Source organism: Asterias rubens, chromosome 19 (genome assembly GCF_902459465.1).
Source record: "Asterias rubens chromosome 19, eAstRub1.3, whole genome shotgun sequence".
Lineage (NCBI taxonomy): Eukaryota > Metazoa > Echinodermata > Asteroidea > Forcipulatida > Asteriidae > Asterias > Asterias rubens.
In genome coordinates this window covers 4,206,964-4,226,262 of record NC_047080.1, presented here as the reverse complement: position 1 = coordinate 4,226,262, position 19,299 = coordinate 4,206,964, and the positions used below count along the sequence as shown (strand labels likewise).

At 38.9% G+C, this 19,299-nt stretch overlaps 2 protein-coding genes across 2 annotated transcripts; one reads left to right on the top strand and one right to left on the bottom strand.

The window, feature by feature from the left end:
* Positions 1 to 2,052: 2,052 nt before the first annotated feature.
* On the bottom strand, positions 2,053 to 10,714 carry LOC117303532 (cryptochrome-1-like). The gene is made up of 11 exons (XM_033787763.1): positions 10,654 to 10,714; positions 9,333 to 9,572; positions 8,928 to 9,122; positions 8,151 to 8,269; positions 7,434 to 7,588; positions 7,024 to 7,167; positions 6,077 to 6,244; positions 4,876 to 5,016; positions 4,042 to 4,193; positions 2,882 to 3,126; positions 2,053 to 2,563 (listed from the first exon to the last, which is right to left on the bottom strand). The coding sequence occupies exons 2-11, from the start codon at positions 9,551 to 9,553 to the stop codon at positions 2,484 to 2,486; spliced, it is 1,620 nt and encodes a 539-aa protein (XP_033643654.1). The 5' UTR covers positions 9,554 to 9,572; positions 10,654 to 10,714; the 3' UTR covers positions 2,053 to 2,483.
* Positions 10,715 to 11,312: 598 nt separating this feature from the next.
* Positions 11,313 to 16,157, top strand: LOC117302875. The gene is made up of 4 exons (XM_033786838.1): positions 11,313 to 11,368; positions 13,635 to 14,122; positions 14,588 to 14,933; positions 16,052 to 16,157. Exons 3-4 carry the CDS (start codon positions 14,615 to 14,617, stop codon positions 16,144 to 16,146), a joined length of 414 nt encoding a protein of 137 aa, XP_033642729.1. The 5' UTR covers positions 11,313 to 11,368; positions 13,635 to 14,122; positions 14,588 to 14,614; the 3' UTR covers positions 16,147 to 16,157.
* Positions 16,158 to 19,299: the final 3,142 nt, after the last annotated feature.

The window sequence follows — 19,299 nt, the reverse complement described above, 5'->3', positions numbered from 1 at the left end:
GTTGATAGTAAATTACATAGGCCTACTAAAAAATGGAAAAGTGTTTGTATGGCACCACCACTTTTCATTTGATATGAAATAATATAATATCTAATTTACCTCAATGAGATATACCTTTTTTTGTAAAAATGAGTAAAAAAAGTGGTGGCGCCATATCAAAAGTTACCCCTAAAAATAAAATAATTACCACAAAAAATATGGAAATGAAGATGAACTGACAATTTTTCTTGAAATAATACAGGTTTAACATTCTAACCACATATCTAAACATTTCTGCAACAAAATTTGATTAAAATGGTGGACTACTCATTTCTCAAAAACTACAGCACCTCACTAAGTAATATTTTAAAGTAAGCTTTCTACAATTATTATCTTCAAACAGTGTGAGTTTAATTTTAATCTGTGGACATTGTGTTTTCTGTTACAAATAGTACCAAAAACGTTTAAATAAATAAAATAGGCCTACTAAAAATTAAACAAGTACTTGCACAAAAATACAACAAATAATATGTGAATAAGATGAACCAACATTTTTTCTTAAAATAATACTGGTTTAACATTCCAACCACATATCTAAGCATTTCTGTATCAGCACGTGCTGAAACAGACACACACATTTAAATAGTACACAACAGTGGCATAACAATACATTTTTCATTGGGGTGGGTGCTCTATCAGACTGTGGTTCGAGTCCATAAAAGCATCACTGTGTAATGGCAGTACATATGGCGCTGTAATAATCAGAAAATAAAATGATTTGGGGGGTTAAACAAAGAGTTCACTTGAGTGGGATTCGAACCAACGATTAACGTGCGAACGCTCTACGAGACAGGACTAGATAGCTGAGTTGGTAGAGCGCCGACACGTTAATCCGACGCCGTTGGTTCGAATCCCACTCTAATCAATTCTTTGTTCAACCCCCAAAATCGTTTGAAAATTTACCAAGTCAGTTTCCCCTGTGGTTTATATTGATTAAATAAAATGATGACGATAAGGTCTTAAACTGGCATTTACGTGTAAGACTGACAGGGTCGTGGCGTACGATCATGAGGACAGAGCCAAAGGTGAGGATCTTTATCGCAAATCAACGACTTTGCAAGGTTTTAAGAGGCCATTAAAAAGCGAGTGACTCTCTTTTTAAAACATCTTCTAACTAAACTTTTCTGTAAATGTTTCAGTTCTCTGAAATGTTGCAGGCTCCTAATTCCCGAGTACTTATGAATAATGTTTTAAAGGAACACGTTGCCTTGGATCGAATTAGTTGGTATTTGAAAAGCGTTTGTAACTGTTTGTTATAAAATGCATATGGTTAGAAAGATGTTTTAAAAGTAGAATACAATGATCCACACACATTTGCCTTGAAATTGCGTGGTTTTCCTTTCACTTTGGGAACTAACACGGTCGGCCATTTATGGGAGTCAAAAACTTGACTCCCATAAATGGTCGATCGTTTTTTCGACAAAGTGTGTGAAAAATGCACACCTCAGAGTATGTTTTTAAAAATGCGCATACAGAGCTTGAGATATTATGGGTATTTCAAACTCCTGTCATCCCAGACTTTCCTCTATTCGTTCGATATCGCCCGCCCATCATTCTTTTTCTTTTTCCTTCCTGCTTTGCCACTGATACTACTCTGAGCTTACAGACGAATTTGTTAGAAAACTACTTTCATAAATAACTTAAGTAAAAATACCCTGAGGAAAATATTATGTATATATTTAGGAAAGCATGCAGACAGTTAAAAAATAATGTGTTTTGTACAATGGACAAAGAAAATCTCTAACAACGGAAAAATAACCTGATATGTCTGCTGCCACCTGGTGCTGCTCAAAGCCTTTTTAAGACACTGGACACTATTGGTAATTGTCAAAGACCAGTCTTCTCACTTGGTGTATCTCACAACATGTGCACAAAATAACAAACCTGTGAACATATGAAACTCAATTGGTCATTGAAGTTGTGAGATAATAATAGAAGAAAAAATACCCTTGTCACACGAAGTTGTGTGCTTTCAGATGCTTGATTTCGAGACCTTAAAATTAAATTCTTAGGTCTCAAAATTAAATTCTGAGGTCTCGAAATCAAATTCAAATATTTTAGAGGAATAACTTCTTTCTTGAAAACGACGTCACTTTCTCACTTCAGAGATGGCCGTTACTCAAAATGTTTTTTACTACCAACATCTCTCCATTGATCGCTAACAAGTAAGTTTGTATGCTTACACATATTTGGAGCAATTACCAATATCCAGTGCCTTAAAACAAGTCAATTTATAGGAAAAGTTCATAAAAAAGGAGACCTCAGAACGTTGAGCTTATCCTGCTGTGGATATGGCATAAAGCAATACAATACACACGTGTACAGAAAAATGAAGTCACACAAGCATATAAGGTAAGGCGATGCCCATAGAGCATTTTCAACATGCCCGAGTGATCGCTCAGATGCCACAGTAAAGCAGGCCATTTCTCTTTCCCTGACTGCGTCTAGTAGAAATCTGTCAACGTCTTGGACTTCTTGGAAGTGGATGTCTTGTCTGTGTCTTTGGTCTTTCTCTTTTTGCTTCCTGAAAACCAATTGAAGAATGATATTTTAATTTTTATATTGAAACTCTCTCCCAGTCACATTCAAGGTGACATTGGCAAGCCCTAAAATACAACAAGAGGATCATGGGCCACAAATTGTAAAAATAAGGTTCCTCTTTGAAATTACAAAAAAAGTTGTTCTTTGTTATTTTTTAAAATGTCCAATCCTGGAAAATCTAACACAAAAATATCCACAATAATATGCACACCAGAAATTGTTTTATAAAAATGTGTTTTGGCCGCAAAACCGATCAAAACCGGTCTTTTACAAATGTAAGACTAGAACTTTATGAGCTTACCCTCTTTCTTTTTATCTGTCATCGCCTCTTTCGTTGTGTCAGCATTACTCTTGTCCCCGTATTTTGTCGCCCTCGCTTGTTTCATTCTGGCCATGTTTCTCTTCATGACGTCGCTGTGAACAACGATTGGTCTTGGGTAGTCTGTTCCCACGAGGCATCCAGCTTTCTCTTGTACACTGCGTGGCGCTATCCAGGGCTCGTAGATGTACTGGGTGGGCATCTTCTTCAGAACTGGAAGATATTTTCTGTTCAAATAAGGTTTAAAAAAAGTGAAAGTACTTTCACCCTTAATAGTTTTAGAGATGATGTATTTCACTATCATCAGATCATCGTCTCAATACGCCCATCAGTCTTGGCTAGTATTGGTAAATGGTTATTCTATAAACTTAATTGTTTTCATTAACGTTTCCCAAAACTGTGATGCAGGAGAAATGTGGTTTGTTATAGAAATGTCAAATTGGAAGATGGTCAAGTTTGTGATCATATTCTCACTAAAAATTGATTAAAATATTTGATTTGTTTATAGCGCACGCATCTTCTCAGCTATATCAAGGCGCTGTAGCACATTCTTATCCCTGTTCATTAGGAATTGTTTTAACATTTTTTAAACTTTCACATTTTAACTACCCTGGTTAGCATGTAGATCTGACAAGTATACAGGTGTGTGGTTGGTTCTCATTTTATAAACCAGGGATAGTACCTTGTACTTGAGTATTTGCCTCACAGGCAGCCAGTAGATCCTTGAGAACAGCAATAATAACCCATTGTTAGTTATATAGCACTTTTCACACCCGGAGGGCGTCCCAAAGCACTTCACATTATTACCTCTTGTCACTGGACCTTAATTCACTCCTTAAACCATCTCAGCTCCCTTGTGGGGAGTATGCAGCCTGGGCAACATTATGCGCTACTGGGCTAAATCAATCACAAGAACCATCTCTGCCCTCACAGGTACCCATTTACCCCTTGGTGGAGAGAAGCAATTATAGTAAAGTGTCTTACTCTGGGACACAAGTGTCACGACCGGGACACAAGTGTCACGACCGGGATTCGAACCCACACTCTGCTGAACAGAAGCACCAGAGCTTGAGTTTGATGCTCTTATCCACTCGACACAACACCCTACCTGATATGATTTTTAAGAGGAATAGCAAGTTTACCTGATGTAATCTCCATTCTTATCTGTTTTCTTCCCGAAGGCGATGGGGCTGTAGACTCTGAAATACTGATGGAAGAACGCACTGGCCGACAACCACATCCAGTTTCCTGCATTCAGACTCCAGTCAGCATCCAACAACCACTTATCAAACACCTGGTGATTATACAGGAGTACACACCGAGGTCAACTCTCAGCCAATGAGGTAATGGTTTATTTAGAATTAGAGTTGTATACCGCACAACCTAATGGAAAAGCTGATTTAATTGGTTGAAAGTCGAGTGTGTAGATGATCCAGACCAATGAGGCGATGTGTTCGAAACAGAATGTTGGTTTTCATTACAGGAAATATTTGAAAGTTTTGTTCTATGTTAAGGTCAGACAGTGGGAGGGTTGACTGTGTACTGTTGTAGGCTGATAACATTAAGCTGTCGTTTAAAACGACAGTGGATTAAATTGAATGTTCAAACAGTAGGAGGGTTGACTGTATGTATTCAGATGCATTCACCACATGATAGCATTTTGCAGGCTGGCAAAGTTTATCTATCATTCAAAACCTTTTGGATAATATTGTATGTTCAAACAGTAGGAGGGTTAACTGTGTACAGTATGGATGCACTCGCCACATTACAGGCTGGCAAAGTTTATAGCATAGAAATTTGCAAAGCAGTTTTTTTTTTTATGTAAGGCGCCAGACACACAAGAACTGAAGGCCACTTCAAGGTGTGGGCTAAAAAAAAAGAATTGTTTTCAGCAGTTGTTGCCACCTACTCCTAGGGCTGAAACAGGGTTTCCTTTTACATCTTCATTATTGAAATTGGGTTGAAACGTGACTTGCCTTTTGCCCCTCCTCCCAGCTGATCCATAGGTCTCCCCTGGTCAGGAAGCAAGCGACAGCGTGACGAGCTAGATGGTGGATCCATCCCTCCTGCTTGAGCTGAATCATGATGGCATCGATGAATGGATACCCGGTACGACCCTGTCAGGTAAAATAATAATAATTATACTCGATTCTTGTATTAAAACACTTTTTCACACCCGGCATATCAAAGCGCTCAGTGTTATTTTCTGCAAGGTATGTGGAGCTATTTATTGAAGTACAAGACATATTCCTTAAAGGCAGTGGACACTATTGGTAATTACTCAAAATAATTATTGGCATAAAACCTTTCTTTGTGACGAGTAATGGGGAGAGGTTGATGGTATAAAACATTGTGAGAATCGGCTCCCTCTAAAGTGCCATAGGTTTTGAGAAATAAGTAGTTTTCCACGAATTTGATTTTGAGACCTCAGATTTAGAACTTGAGGTTTCGAAATCAACCATAAACGCACACAACTTCGTGTGACAAGGGTTATTTTTCTTTCATTATTATCTCGCAACTTCGATGACCGATTGAGCTCAAATTTTCACAGGTTTGTTATTTTATGCATATGTTGAGATCCACTAAGTGAGAAGACTAGTCTTTGACAATTACCAAAAGTGTCCACTGTCTTTAATAGCACCATGTAATGGTTTACAACTTGGTGTTGTGGCGCAAAACATCATAAGAGTTTACATTTATGGGATTTGCGGACACGTGTATCTGGCTAGATCCATGCTCTTTTGAGAACTTGTCTTGCTATATATTTTACTATTCTATAAGAGTGGATGCAACATATGCTGGGCCAAAAGATCATAATTTGGCTTGTATAATGACACTCCTCACAAATTTGTATAAGTAAAATCCACAAGACCAATGAGAAATTGGCTCTTGAATATATATGAGGTACGTTTATATTTGTATAACCACACACCTGTTTCCAAGCTTGAAGTAACTCTTTAAGCCGAATCCAAAGCCTGGTTTTAAAAAGGGCCTATGTTCTTCTGAGAACTTGTCTTTTTATTATAAGAGTGGATGCAACATATGCTGGGCCAAAAGATCATAACTTGGCTTTGATAATGACACTCCTAATTGGGGAGTAAAATCCACAAGACCAATGAGAAATTGGCTCTTGCTCATGAATATATGTATGTGGTAGTAATTGGTTTAACCACGCACCTGTTTCCAAGCTTGAAGTAACTCTTCATTCGTATCCCATGGTACCTGAAGACAGACTGAATTACCTTCCATCTTATCAAAGTTGGGTGTCCCTGCCGCTGCGATGTAGTAGAACTCTCTCCATAGGAGCTGTCCGTGGAGGGACACTGGGGGCTTGCTGTGTGTCTTCTGTCAAAGAAAAGGTTCAAAAATTTATAGTTAACTTTGGATTAAACAAAGAAACATTGACAACAGCTGGATTTGAACCTGCAAACCCCATGTAAACATGCAGGCGCTTTACCAACTGAGCCATCTAGCCCTCATTTTGGTGGGTCCTTATTTTGTCAATGTCACGGCCAGGTGTTCATAAAATAAAACCCCCGTTTAATTTTGGTTAATTCCTGTTTTGCGTAGCGCCCCCTACGTTCTCATTTGTATTTCCCGCCGTTAGCGTCATTCTTAAATTGGCCGAACTATCATCAACATCTCTGTTCATCCAATTTACAGATTCGATCTGACAATAAACCATATTCAAGAGATCTGCAAATCCAGTTTCCCCGTGCCTTATTAAACAGTGACTTCTAACAACATCTCTATGGTCACAAATGGTGGAGAATCCAGGTACGGGGAAAATTCACCAACATATCTTTCTTCGAGGTGCTAGTCCGAAGTCAGCTTGTCTGGTTGACTGACTTCTGAATGGCACTCAACTTCTGACTAGCACAACAAAGGTATTGACATAGAAGGGAGACTTCCAACATAATCAAGGCTAGAAAGCTCAGTTGGTAAGACCACCGTCTCGTCAATCCAGAACTTGGGTTAGAGTCTTGGCAAGGTCAGTCGCCACATTTGTACCCTTGAGCAAGGCACTTAATCACAATTCCTTTTCTCCATCCAGGAGTACAAGTATGTACCTCATAAGAAGTTCTCAACCGCTTTTTTTTTTTCTCTCAACAGATTAAGATTACCTTACGAGTGTAGACATCTTGAACGCCGTGATAGAAAGCTCTTGCAGACACACAGCCAAACTTGAGGTAAGGACTCAGTACAGTAGTACTAGGCTTTAAGGTGTTGGGTTCGGTCTTTGGCTTCTCAAACTTACACACCCAATCCTAAAAGGCGTAAAAACATACAAAGTTAGAAGACTGTTAAATCCTGGTAAAAGATGCTTGGGGCCGATTTCACAAAGCAATAAAGTTCATCGCAAGACAAATTTTCAGTATCACAATAGTGATTTGTATTGTGACATCACACAATACTAAGCAACTACGATTGATTTGCAGTTAAGATCAATCTTAGCTCTTTGTGAAATCGGCCCCAGGTCCAACTTTTTGCAAAATTTACTTTATTTTCACTTTTAAAAACAAGAGACACCCACCTGTCTTGCTAGCTGTTCTTTCATTCTTCTCAATCCCTCTGTTTCCCCGCCTGGGAAAAGGTGTGGCCCTGCGTTACTTGGGTCCAAGCCCAGTTCCTCTAAACTAGGCAATCCAAATTCAGACTCGTGATCAGAACCGACTGGCAAAGCACAACCTAAAGATTGTTGTAAGAAATGTAAAGTTCAGAAATAAATTATTAATTTAAGGGAAGAAAAAAAAGATTGACATGTAGTGACTGATGAAACATTCATTCAAAGTGTCATTGAAGAATGACAGTTTGTGTTCAACTCAATTCAATTCAAATACACATTTACTTCCACACTTCCATGAAAAATATCAACAATTACATGTACTATGGAGAGACATTAATGTGTTAGTATCTTCTCCTTTTCGGTTCTCTGTGTTTATAAAAAGTTATCATAGAATTCAATGAGTTTTCACTGTAGTGGCAGCACAACATTTCTTCCCACCGTGATTATGAGACTAGAAATACTGAGCTACCACTACAAAGTCCTTATCATGTTGAAATTCCAATTTTGTCATGTTGTCTTTGATCAACAAAAATTTGACTTAACATTTACACAGTCAGTTTCCCTTGTGTTTATATTAGTTGAGAAATGAAAACAAAATAGATAAGGGTGATTGAGTTTTGGAGTGATGTTTCCAGATGGCATTCGGTAGTTTCAATAGAATTTGTTTTACTGCAATCAACTTACCACCGATGCACTCTTTACTAAGAGCTGGTTCAGGCTGTTTAGGCAGAGTCATCTTTGATAAGACTGTAAGAAGCCGTTGATAGGTCAGAGGTGGCGTCCCTCCATTCGCTTTAATTACACTGCATCAATAGGATACATCAAATATAAATATTAGCTTTTGAAGAACCCTGGACTCCTTTTGAGAGCAACCCTGGGGTGCCTGATGGTGAGCAGGGGTTTTAATGGCTGAGCTGGGTCTGAGATGTGTTGAACCAAGTTTCTTGTGGGATCCGGATGGGTTTGAGGTGGGATTAGCCGGGTTCCCAGCCGTTGAAGTCTAGTTTTTAGTGTGTTCGGTATGTGGAGTTTGTCAGTTTGTTGAGGATTTTGACAGGTTTGAAACATGCTGTGATGGGTTTGTGGTTGCTTTAGCCAAATTTGCGAGTTGATTATATGCCTTGCTCTATACAGTTTGTGGAAGGTTTGTAGCAAGATCGTGTTCGGTTTGTGGACCAGTTTGAAACAGGTTTCCAGACCTGAATGCTTCTTTTTTTTAAAGGCAAGAGCATCAAGGCATTTTCTCCTTCATGAAGGGCACCCTGTGAGGATATCGAAAAATTCCGCTGAAGTATTTCAAGGGCACCAAGGCAACGACCCGGGGGCATGGAGGCAATCGCCTTGTTGCATTTGTATCAGGCCTTGGTTTGATGTGAGTTTTAGTTGAGTTTATGTGGTGAGTTTGTAATAATGAAACCCCTCAGTCATCCTCAAATGGCTTCCAAATAGCCTGGTGCTTACCTCTGCGGGTGGTACAGAGTATGAGACATTTTCTGGATGATCTCCACGCCGTGTTCCTCTGCGATTGTCTTGACGAGGTCATCTCTCTTTACTGCATAGGGCTCGGTGTCACTCTCAAAGGTTAATCTGGTCACCTTCCATTGGGTGAAGAGCTTTGGGAAGACCTCACTGGGTTGTCCTCTTAGAACATACAGCCTACAGCAAAGGAAATCAAATGCAAAATTGTAAAAAACAAGTTGCTCACACTAGACATACAACGACAAGTTACATTATGCTTCCGAGCAACAGTTTACTTTTTTTCCATGACCCCCATCTGTTGTTTTGTCATTTCATGATACGTCCTTCCCCTCCTCCCCTATCTCATCGAGTCAACTCTGTCTGTCCCTCACCCACAAAACTCATCACCTGCTTCCAAGTTGTTTAAGGCCGTCATCAAGATCTCGCAACGACTCCATCAAAAAGCGCCATCTGTTGATCCCAATGTTGCTGGATTTTACGAAGAATGGGTCCAGAATGAAGACGGCTCGGAACTCTTTGCTGCCTTTCACGGCAGCAAGGAGGGACGGGTTGTCATGGAGACGGAGGCCTTTACGGAACCAGTGAAGAGATCGTTGGTGCTTGGCCATTGATGTTTAATACTGTTGCCTGGAATCACAAAAAAACATTTGACATCTTAAGAAGATGGGTTTATAAAAGCAAGTAAACAAATGCATGAAGACAGAAATTGCATTAACTGGAACAGAGTCTTTAAGCAGTTTGTCGATTGTAACACATTGGCCCTGGCCAGCACACCCAGGTCCAGGAGCCGGCTTCTGGAGCCTGATGGTGGGGGTTCAGGGAGCCAAGCCCCAGAAGCTCTGAGCTTTTGGCATTTTGGGCGGTGAAAAATCAACCTCCGCAATACCTTAACAGAGATGTAGATTACTAACTCACCAACTGTGTCTGCATGGCCAAAGTAAGGACAGAGTATGCAATCGTACCAGAATTGGTAATGGTGTTTTTAGAAAATCTGTGTACTTGTTTTCCTTTTTTCAATATTTATATTGCCATAGAATAGTTATGAAAGACAATTTGTTGATAACTATAGTATGACTGTGTATTTAAAAAATTGGTTTGGGACATCACATGTATTGCACCTGAGGGGCACTGTACATATAACAGTTACAATCCTCCATTAAACTTAAAGGGAAGGTACACGTTTGGTAATTACTCAAAACAAATATTAAAAAACTGACTTGGTAACGAGCATTGGAGAGCTGTTGATAGTATAAAACATTGTGAGAAACGGCTCCCTCTGAAGGAACGTAGATTTTGAGAAAGAGGTACTTTCTCACTAAAATATGAAAAGACTTCTAGCTAGAAGTCTTTGTTCCTATCTGAAAGCACACAAATTCGTACAACAAGGGTGTTTTTTCTTTCATTATTTTCTCGCAACTTCGATGACCAATTGAGCCAAAATTTCCACAGGCTTGTTATTTTAGTGTTATGATAGGATACACTGGTCTTGCATTATTAATCAAATTTATAAATAAAATAAAGAACTAAAGGCTTGCCTTTTGTAAAGCAAACAAATTTAAAAGGCAACACTTTAATTTCATCTCATTAAAGTTTACTTCGCAATAAAACTGGTTGTGCATATTTAAAAGAGACAACTGTACAATAATTTAACAATTAAAACGGAAAACATAGGGGTTTTGTCATTAGAACGATCATTTTCTTCTCTCACCTGTCAGTTTCTGCAATCCACGTGAACGTTATGTAAGTTTTGTTTTGCATCTCCAACTCTGTTCAACTCTAGAGGGCGCTATTTTGTTTGTTTGTTTGTTTGTTTGTTTATTAGACAATCTCCACAGAATTCTTTAAAATACAACAATTGGACAAAAACAGATAAAAAATACAAGGGAAAAGACATTTGAATCTAAGGAATTGTCGAGGATAACACAAAAAAGCTAAAATAAGCTTATTTCCATTGTGGTCCGCTATATTAAAGTTGTCATAATCGTTGTTGTGTTCTTTGCATTGTTTAATTACACAGTATTGTGGACACTTAAACTATGCAAAATGGATAAAAACTTACATATTTGAAAAGGAAAGGAGATATTTTTACCTTTGTAGTTTGCACTATGATTTTTTTCACAACTTTTCAACGAGTTACACAATTAGAATAAAATACAAAACGGACTGGTACAAAGTTTATTATCATCCCTACATGAGTCTGAGACCTAAACGACTTATGTAGCTAAACTAGCCTGTCAGAACACATTACCAGTCTATCCTGTAAGCGCGCCAGAGGCAAAGAGGCATGGCGCAGTTTTTAAAAGAGAAGTCTTACTAACTGATAAAAACTACACATTTTTCTGCAAATTTTATGAAGAATTCGGGGCTGTCATCAGTGTTGATAGAAGTTGGAAGATCTGGAGTTGATAGGTGACTGAAAATAGGTAACACATATCATTTTTAGTTGCACAAGTTTTTACTTCTAAAAAAGTTCTAACAATAACATGCCCACCCAAATAAATCATCTCGTGACCACGTGTAAGAAAAATCATTCACTTCTGTATATATAAGCTGCTCACAAAAAGTTTGGAAACTCTTTTTTTAATCAAGTATATTTTTATTATTTCTTACTCTTTTTTTTTATATATTTTATATATCAAAGCAAAGCTGAAGTGTTCCTCTTGTGAGCAGTATAGTTCCCGAAGGTAGTGGGTGTCATGATTTTGTTCCCCTCAGGCTCAGCTCAGTTCAAACTATAATTTATAATAAGGCTGTTTTGGAGCCTGCCCTGGAAAAGTTTCCGTATGGCGCCACCACTTTTTCATTCAAAATAAAATAATATAGTATCTAATTTACCTGATTGATATATCCCTTTTTGTAAAAATGAGTGAAAAAGTGGTGGCGCCATACGGAAAGTTATCCCCTGCCCTTGCCTTGGCCTTGCTTGAGTTATAATATACATGTAGTGGGGTTGATGGAAAAGTTTCCGTATGGCGCCACCAATTTTTCATTCGATATGAAATAATATAGTATCTAATTTACCTCAATGAGATATCCCTTTGGATAACTTTCCGTATGGCGCCACAACTTTTTCACTCATTTTTATAAAAAGGGATATATCAATCGGGTAAATAAGTTCCTATATTATTTTATATCGAATGAAAAAGTGGTGGCGCCATACGGAAACTTTTCCATCCCTTTTTGTAAAAATGAGTGAAAAGGTGGTGGCGCCATACTGAAAGTTATCCTAAGTGTGTTGCACAAGGGGAAAACTTTCATATTTTGCAAAAACTTGTTCACTCATTCTTACAAAAAAGTAATATTTTATTCAGATACTATTTTATTTCATAATGAAAATGGACCTTGCTTGATGCCACAATGAAAAAAAAAAACAATCACTCAACTAAACACTGTCCACACTATGATGTTTTATTCTTGACTTACTTGACTTGAAATGTTAAAATGTTAAAAATACCCATGTAACCTCTTCTCCGACTGAGGTTGGTTTCGATTCGATACAATGTCAAGTACCCTAATCAAAAGCATTTAAATATACATGTATACAACTGAAACATGAACAAATTATACATCAGAAAAATACATTCATAAACACCTCAGACAGTTTCGCTAATCCTATTGGTGGAGAGCACTCAGCGCGTCACGTGGGTGTGTATAAACCTTTGTTTATGACCAGTAAAAAGTGTTGAAACATGGGCGTGACACGCGAGCTTGCACCTGTGCTTATAAGACAGTTTCTTCATTCCTATTGGTCGAGAACAACGGCCTGGACAGCTGTGCCACATCACGCGATACGCGCGACGCGCACAGCATTCCCTTATTAGGAGTTGTTTACCCGAGGGCGACGGAGGGCCTTACCATTTCATAGCTGGAGGGGTGTTGTGTTGCAAGAAACCATTGAACAATTGTAGTTTTTGCATTTATATTTTACTTTTTGACCAAAAATGTTGTTTTTTGACCGAAAAGGTATTTATGAATGGGAATCAAAGTGTGTTGAATCGGTTTTCAACTAGTGGTTTAAACCCATCGTGGCCTGGTTCTTGATAACTTACCTTGACTTCGTCTCGGTAAAATTATCAAGCACAAGGCCTCGTTGGGTTTAAACCACTAGTTGAAAACCTCTTCACCCCACATTGATTCTCTTATTTGTGACACAAAAATGTGGTTCACTTTTTGCCTTTGTAGGCGCACTATTTCTCAATTTTATTTTTACTTGTCTTCTTTTGACCAAAATCGTTTGGTTTATTTATGAATAAGATATGATTTATCAATATCTTATTCATAAAACCTGTTTCATTGGGTTTACCACCCTTAGGGAAACCTCTGGCCAATTTTCTAATTTTTAATATACTTGTTTAATAAAGCTTGTGAACCATTCAATAACTTATTGGCCTTCACGCCTTCTTTATTTTGAAACGTTTGGCCTTGGTGCTCTTTCTACTGGCCAAGGTACCCTCCAAAAGTGACCCTCCCCTTTAAAATATTTGTAATTCCAGGCCTGGCAAGTAAAATGCACAGTTAAACTGCCTTGGTGTGTTACTTTGCAGAAAGCCTAAGCAAGGCCTGGATCCTGTGTAGTTTCATGGCATTTCTTGTACTTTGTTTTTTGTACTCTGTATGTTTCCCTGTACGTCTTGTTCATTTTGTCAACAAGCAAATTATTTAACCATGTACTTATTTATTTTCATGCAGATACATCTTGCCAGAGGGGGTCAGCACTAGTCCTAGTCAGCACTGAGAATGGTGAGAAACTGTCTTCACCAATAGTCTGCACTGCATCCCTTCTTGTTGACCCGGACACTGACCCAGCTATGTCAGTATGGAGAGACTATAACTTTAAAAGCAAATACACAAAATGGGTGCTTCTTAATAGCCACAGGCCAGCACATGGATTCTCCTGGCTACTACTTCAACTATTGATCTTATAACAGTTCCACATGGAGTTCTCCATGAGTTCTTCTGAGATCTTTCACACTCAAGCAAGATGTCGTCTCTGAAGGTCAGCTACGCCTCTCCATGGTCTCTCATTCTCTTGCTCTTCAACATCATCAGAGGTTAGCCTCCACTCCAGACGCCAGAACCATGAAACCCATTGAGGATTTATCTACAGGTCATCAGTGTGACTACCTACCTGACCTCTTGACCTCAAGTGCTGAGCAGACAATCAATGCAGTCTACAAGTAAGTACAATAAGAATATTATGGGATTTTAGGCATTGCATTGTGAGGTATCAATGTGTGTACCTGGGTAGATTATGTTATTTAACATGAATTTTTTAGCACAATTCTGATGCACTTGATCTTCTGAGAATTTGCAGTCAAACAGTAAAAATTTAAAGGAATTCAATGCACTTTTTTGGCTTTCACAGTGCATGAGAAAACTGTAGTCAAATTGGAACGCAATCTCCATTTGAAAAGAAGTCATTTTGATTTCTTAGGCTCATCGGGGAGACTTGTGTTGGGGTCAGTTTTACTTTGCACATGCTCAAAAACCTTAAAGCAAACAATGCAAAATAAAACTCCCTACTTGTCTGCTGAGCCTTGTGTTATAAAGTCCACAATTGCTTAGCTTTGCTTGTAGAAGAGAGTAATGTTCAGGCTTGAATAATCATTTTAACCTTTATCCCTGATTTCTCTGAACTTTAGTGAGGCATATCAGCCAGTCAACAAATCATGGGCAGTGAACTCGCAGCCTGGACGCTAACCCGTTTAGGTCCTTCAGGCCAGGCAGGCCGTCAACAGCAGACTGTAGCCATGTGCTCAACTCCAGCAAGCTCGTCCTCGTCACTCACCACAAAACTGATGCTAGTCAACCAGAAGAATGCAGCCACCCTGGAGTTGAGTGACCTGTCAACAGATCATCATACAAACCAGGCCAACCAACTATACCAGCCACCAAGCTTACCAGCTAATCAACTAGTCAGTCAGTGGATTGTGGCCAACATATTTCAGCAGCCAGACAGCGAGCCAAAAATTACATCAATTCAACATGGTAAATAATTCACATTTTTCACTTTTTTTGTAACCATTAGCCTACCCCTAAGTAAAAGATTTTGGGTTGATGAAGACAAAAATATTTAAAACAGAAAAAACATGAAAACTCAACCATTGAAGCGATCAGCAGTACCTACCCATACAGTCAACACAATGCTCCCCGTGTGGGTTATTACATGAAGTGACCAACAGAGGGCACTGTTGTCAGTAATGCCCATATATGGTATCGCTCAGTGATGGAACAGACAAATATGGTGAATGAAATGACTCTTGGAAATTGTTTTCGAAGGAATTTGCCAAAATAAAGTCGCAAAAAGGGCGCTTGAAGCGAGATTTATATTTGCGATGAATTGTTGTCTTCTTCATTGAAATTAAATTAAATTTTATTGTTTTTACTTGTCTTCTTTTGACAAAATGCTTTAGGTTTTCTATAGGCCCTATGAATAAGATATGATTTATCAACATCTTATTCATAAACTGTTTCAATGGGTTTACCACCCGTAGGGAAACCTCTCGCCAATTTTTTTAAAAATTAATTGACATGACTAGATACCTTTTCGATAACTTCATGGCCTTCCCGCCTTCTCAATTTTGAAATGTTTTGCATCGGTGCCCTTCTGGCCTTGGTGCCCTTCTGGCCTTGGTGCCCTCCAAAGTTTAGCCTGCCCCAAGGCCAAAGTGGCCTTCCACTTAAAAAATTGTAATTCCAGGCCTGACCTCTACAGCTCCACAGCAGCCTGGGGAAATTTTACAGAATTATTATTGGCCAAGTGACCTGCCAATTTCATAGCGCTGCTAAGCACACAAATTTGCTTCGCATGAAATTTCTTCCTTGATAAAAACAGGATTACCAACCACTTGTATTCAGCTGTTGTTTGTTTAATCCTCAAAAACACAAGGAAATTTGGTTGGTAAATCTCTTTTTATCAAGGCCAAAATTTCATGCTAAGCAAATTTTTGTGCTTAGCAGCGCTATGAAATTGGCCCCTGGGCGCTAATGTAAGGAGCAATGATTGGTTGTTTGAATTTTTAATAATATTAGATTAGTTATTATTATTTTTTAATATTTCCTGTTGGTATAATGTTTTCTTTCATCTTTTTTCTTATGTATTTCAGGTAGACATCTCAAGATCGCAGGACTGCATGGAGGAACTTCACAGCAACCTGGGATCGCCATCAGCCTGTGGGAAACAGAGTTGACATCACGTTAAGAGTCGCCATCAGCCTGTTGAAATCGGAGTTGATGTAATGTACACATGTAAAGTTTACATTTAAAAAAAACTTCTTTAAAGATAAACAGGAATTTACATCACCTGGATTTGATCTTTTTGGGGTCTAAATTCTCAAACAAAATTCTCTCAGTTTTTTGTTTTGTTTTTGAGTACCAACTTGAACAAAAATTTATACAACTTTTTGTAACTTTTTTAAATCCCATATAACTTTGGTAATCATGCATAACATTTTCAATCCGAAAAAGGGATGTTTGCGGCCTTCTAAAAAACTTAACTGTACAGCACATTTATAATCCGATCATTTCTACGTGATGTAAAGACTGTTCAAATGTCATTACAAATGTCTCATTCATTTTATTAACTGCAAGAACATTCAATGTATACTGATCACCCAAGAGTCAACAAAATAATTACTTTCAAATAGACGTAAACAAAAAGTTCTGGAAACCAAACTGATTTTTAAAAAATTAAAAAAAATGAGTCTGTATTTCAAACATTATGACCCAGTGGTTTAAAATCAAATTCCTACAAGTTACCCAATTCTACGTCAGTGGTGGTGTTGGTTTTGATTTTTGTTTTTCAACTTCCAAGAATAATAGTTTTTTTAAATGAGTGTGATTCATTTACATTGAATGTTCTTACAGGCATTGTGTTTATTTATTGTAAGGGATGGATCCATACTTGTAGATATTCATTTCCAAACCATGTGTTCTTAAGACAGTCAATCAGACACTGGGTTTAAGCCTTTAAGCCTTGGCTCCAAGGCTTAAAGGTAGAGGCCAGCACAAGACGCAATCCTTTACCCCTTTCAACTGGGGTTGGGCTATCACTGAAACAGTCTAGGCTTGAATGAGGTAGTGGCCAGCATATGACACAATCCTTGTCCCCTTTCCACTGGGGGTAGTCAGAGGTCTCGCCATCACTGAAACAGTCCAGGCTCAAATGAGGTAGTGGCCAGCACATGACTCAATCCTTGTCCCCTTTCCACTGGGGGTAGGCCAGAGGTCTCGCTAACACTGATACAGTCGAGGCTTGAATGAGGTAGTGGCCAGCACATGACTCAATCCTTGTCCCTTTTCCACTGGGGGTAGTCGGAGGTCTCGCCATCACTGAAACAGTCAAGGCTCAAATGAGGTAGTGGTCAGCACATGACTCAATCCTTGTCCGCTTTCCACTGGGGGTAGGCCAGAGGTCTCGCTAACACTGATACAGTCGAGGCTTGAATGAGGTAGTGGCCAGCACATGACTCAATCCTTGTCCCCTTTCCACCAGGGGTATAGCCATAGGTCTTGCTATCACTGAAACAGTCAAGGCTTGAATGAGGTAGTGGCCAGCACATGACTCAATCCTTGTCCCTTTTCCACTGGGGGTAGGCCAGAGGTCTCGCTATCACTGAAACAGTCAAGGCTTGAATGAGGTAGTGGCCAGCACTTGACTCAATCCTTGTCCCCTTTCCACTGGGGGTAGGCCAGAGGTCTCGCTAACACTGATATAGTCGAGGCTTGGATGAGGTAGTGGCCAGCACATGACTCAATCCTTGTCCCCTTTCCACTGGGGGTAGCCATAGGTCTCGCTATCACTGAAACAGTCAAGGCTTAAATGAGGTAGTGGTCAGCACATGACTCAATCCTTGTCCGCTTTCCACTGGGGGTAGGCCAGAGGTCTCGCTAACACTGATACAGTCGAGGCTTGAATGAGGTAGTGGCCAGCACTTGACTCAATCCTTGTCCCCTTTCCACTGGGGGTAGCCATAGGTCTCGCTATCTAGATTTGAATAGGTAGTGGCAAGCACATGACTCAATCCTTGACCCCTTTCAACTGGGGGTAGGGGTTTCACATCCCTTGTTATACATCAGGCCTGATACTTCATGGAGGCAATGGAGGCGATTGCCTCCGTTGCCCCTTGTCATTGCCTTGGTGCCCTTGAAATGCTCCAGTAGAAATTTACAATTTCCTCATAGGGTGCCCTTTGCCACAGAGAAAATGCCTTGGTGCCCTTGCCCTTTCAAAAACGAAGCATACAGGCCTGTATACATAAACCATCCAAGACTCAATCCTTGTCCCCTTTCCACTTGGGGATAAGCTAGAGATCTTGCCTAACGCTGAAACAGCCAAGGCTTCAAGATGGCATGCCAACACCTGACTCGATCCATGTACCCTTTCCACTAGGGGCTAGGCAAGGGTTCACTAACTTTAGTGGTGTCCAGCAGATCTGGCAGTCACTTACTCTTTATTCCACAATCCTTTTGAGTAGTGATGACTCACAAAGACTTGCATGGCATTTGTGGCATCTGTAAAACTAACATGGCTTCTATTAGCAAATTGGAAATAAGAAACCATAGTTTCTCCATGATTGGATCTATCCCATATTTTGTTTTAAGAAATGGTTCAGGATTTCATATCAGACCAAATCTTCACAAGGGGTTTGTTGTATTTCTCCCAAAGAAAGATTTTCTAATATAATCAACTCTTGAAATTCTATTAAAAATAACCAAACTAAGAAATCATTACCTGATTCCAAACTGGTTGAAATCCACATTTGATTTTTATTTTTAAAAGGCCATCAAGTATTTTTTAATTCACTTTCTACTGAAATCTTATGAAATTTGTAGGGGTACTCACGGGCATCTTGAATAGTTATGTTTTTTTTTTCCAAAATATGCATCAATACAAAAAAAATTACACAAAAACTGTGTTAGTCTTTTATTATGACATTTGTATCCTTGTTTTTTTTTGCAGCAATCCAGAAAATTTATATTTTTGTTTCAAGCCAAAGATTGATCCTGAACCATTTCTTGAACTAAATTATATTATTATTGTTAATGATGTTACATTGAATTTAAATGTTTCAAATCAACATGTGAGTCACTCTGGACAAAAATAACATAGTACAAGTTCTTCATGTTCAACAAATAAATTATTTTAGTGAGCTTTTAGTTGGCAGAAACTTTCTTGCTGACAAAAATTAATTAACTCTCTCCAAGTGAAGTGTATCTATTAAAGAAAACCTGTGACAACTTCAGGTTACTGGTCTCTGCAGCCTGTTTACACTTAAAGGTAAAGACACGTCAAAAAACATCCACAGTTTGCGCACATAAGAATCAATTCTTTTATTGGTTGGTTTTCCTTCTT

What these genes read in the sequence shown, in the direction of transcription:
- LOC117302875 (XM_033786838.1), top strand. Translation starts at nt 14,615, where the DNA reads ATGGGCAGTGAACTCGCAGCCTGGACGCTAACCCGTTTAGGTCCTTCA. An exon ending in AATTACATCAATTCAACATG is followed by an intron (nt 14,934 to 16,051) that starts GTAAATAATTCA and finishes TATGTATTTCAG; the next exon opens with GTAGACATCTCAAGATCGCA.
- LOC117303532 (XM_033787763.1), bottom strand. Translation starts at nt 9,553, where the DNA reads ATGGCCAAGCACCAACGATCTCTTCACTGGTTCCGTAAAGGCCTCCGT. An exon ending in TAGTAAAGAGTGCATCGGTG is followed by an intron (nt 7,589 to 8,150) that starts GTAAGTTGATTG and finishes AACAATCTTTAG; the next exon opens with GTTGTGCTTTGCCAGTCGGT. An exon ending in GACAGATAAAAAGAAAGAGG is followed by an intron (nt 2,564 to 2,881) that starts GTAAGCTCATAA and finishes ATTGGTTTTCAG; the next exon opens with GAAGCAAAAAGAGAAAGACC.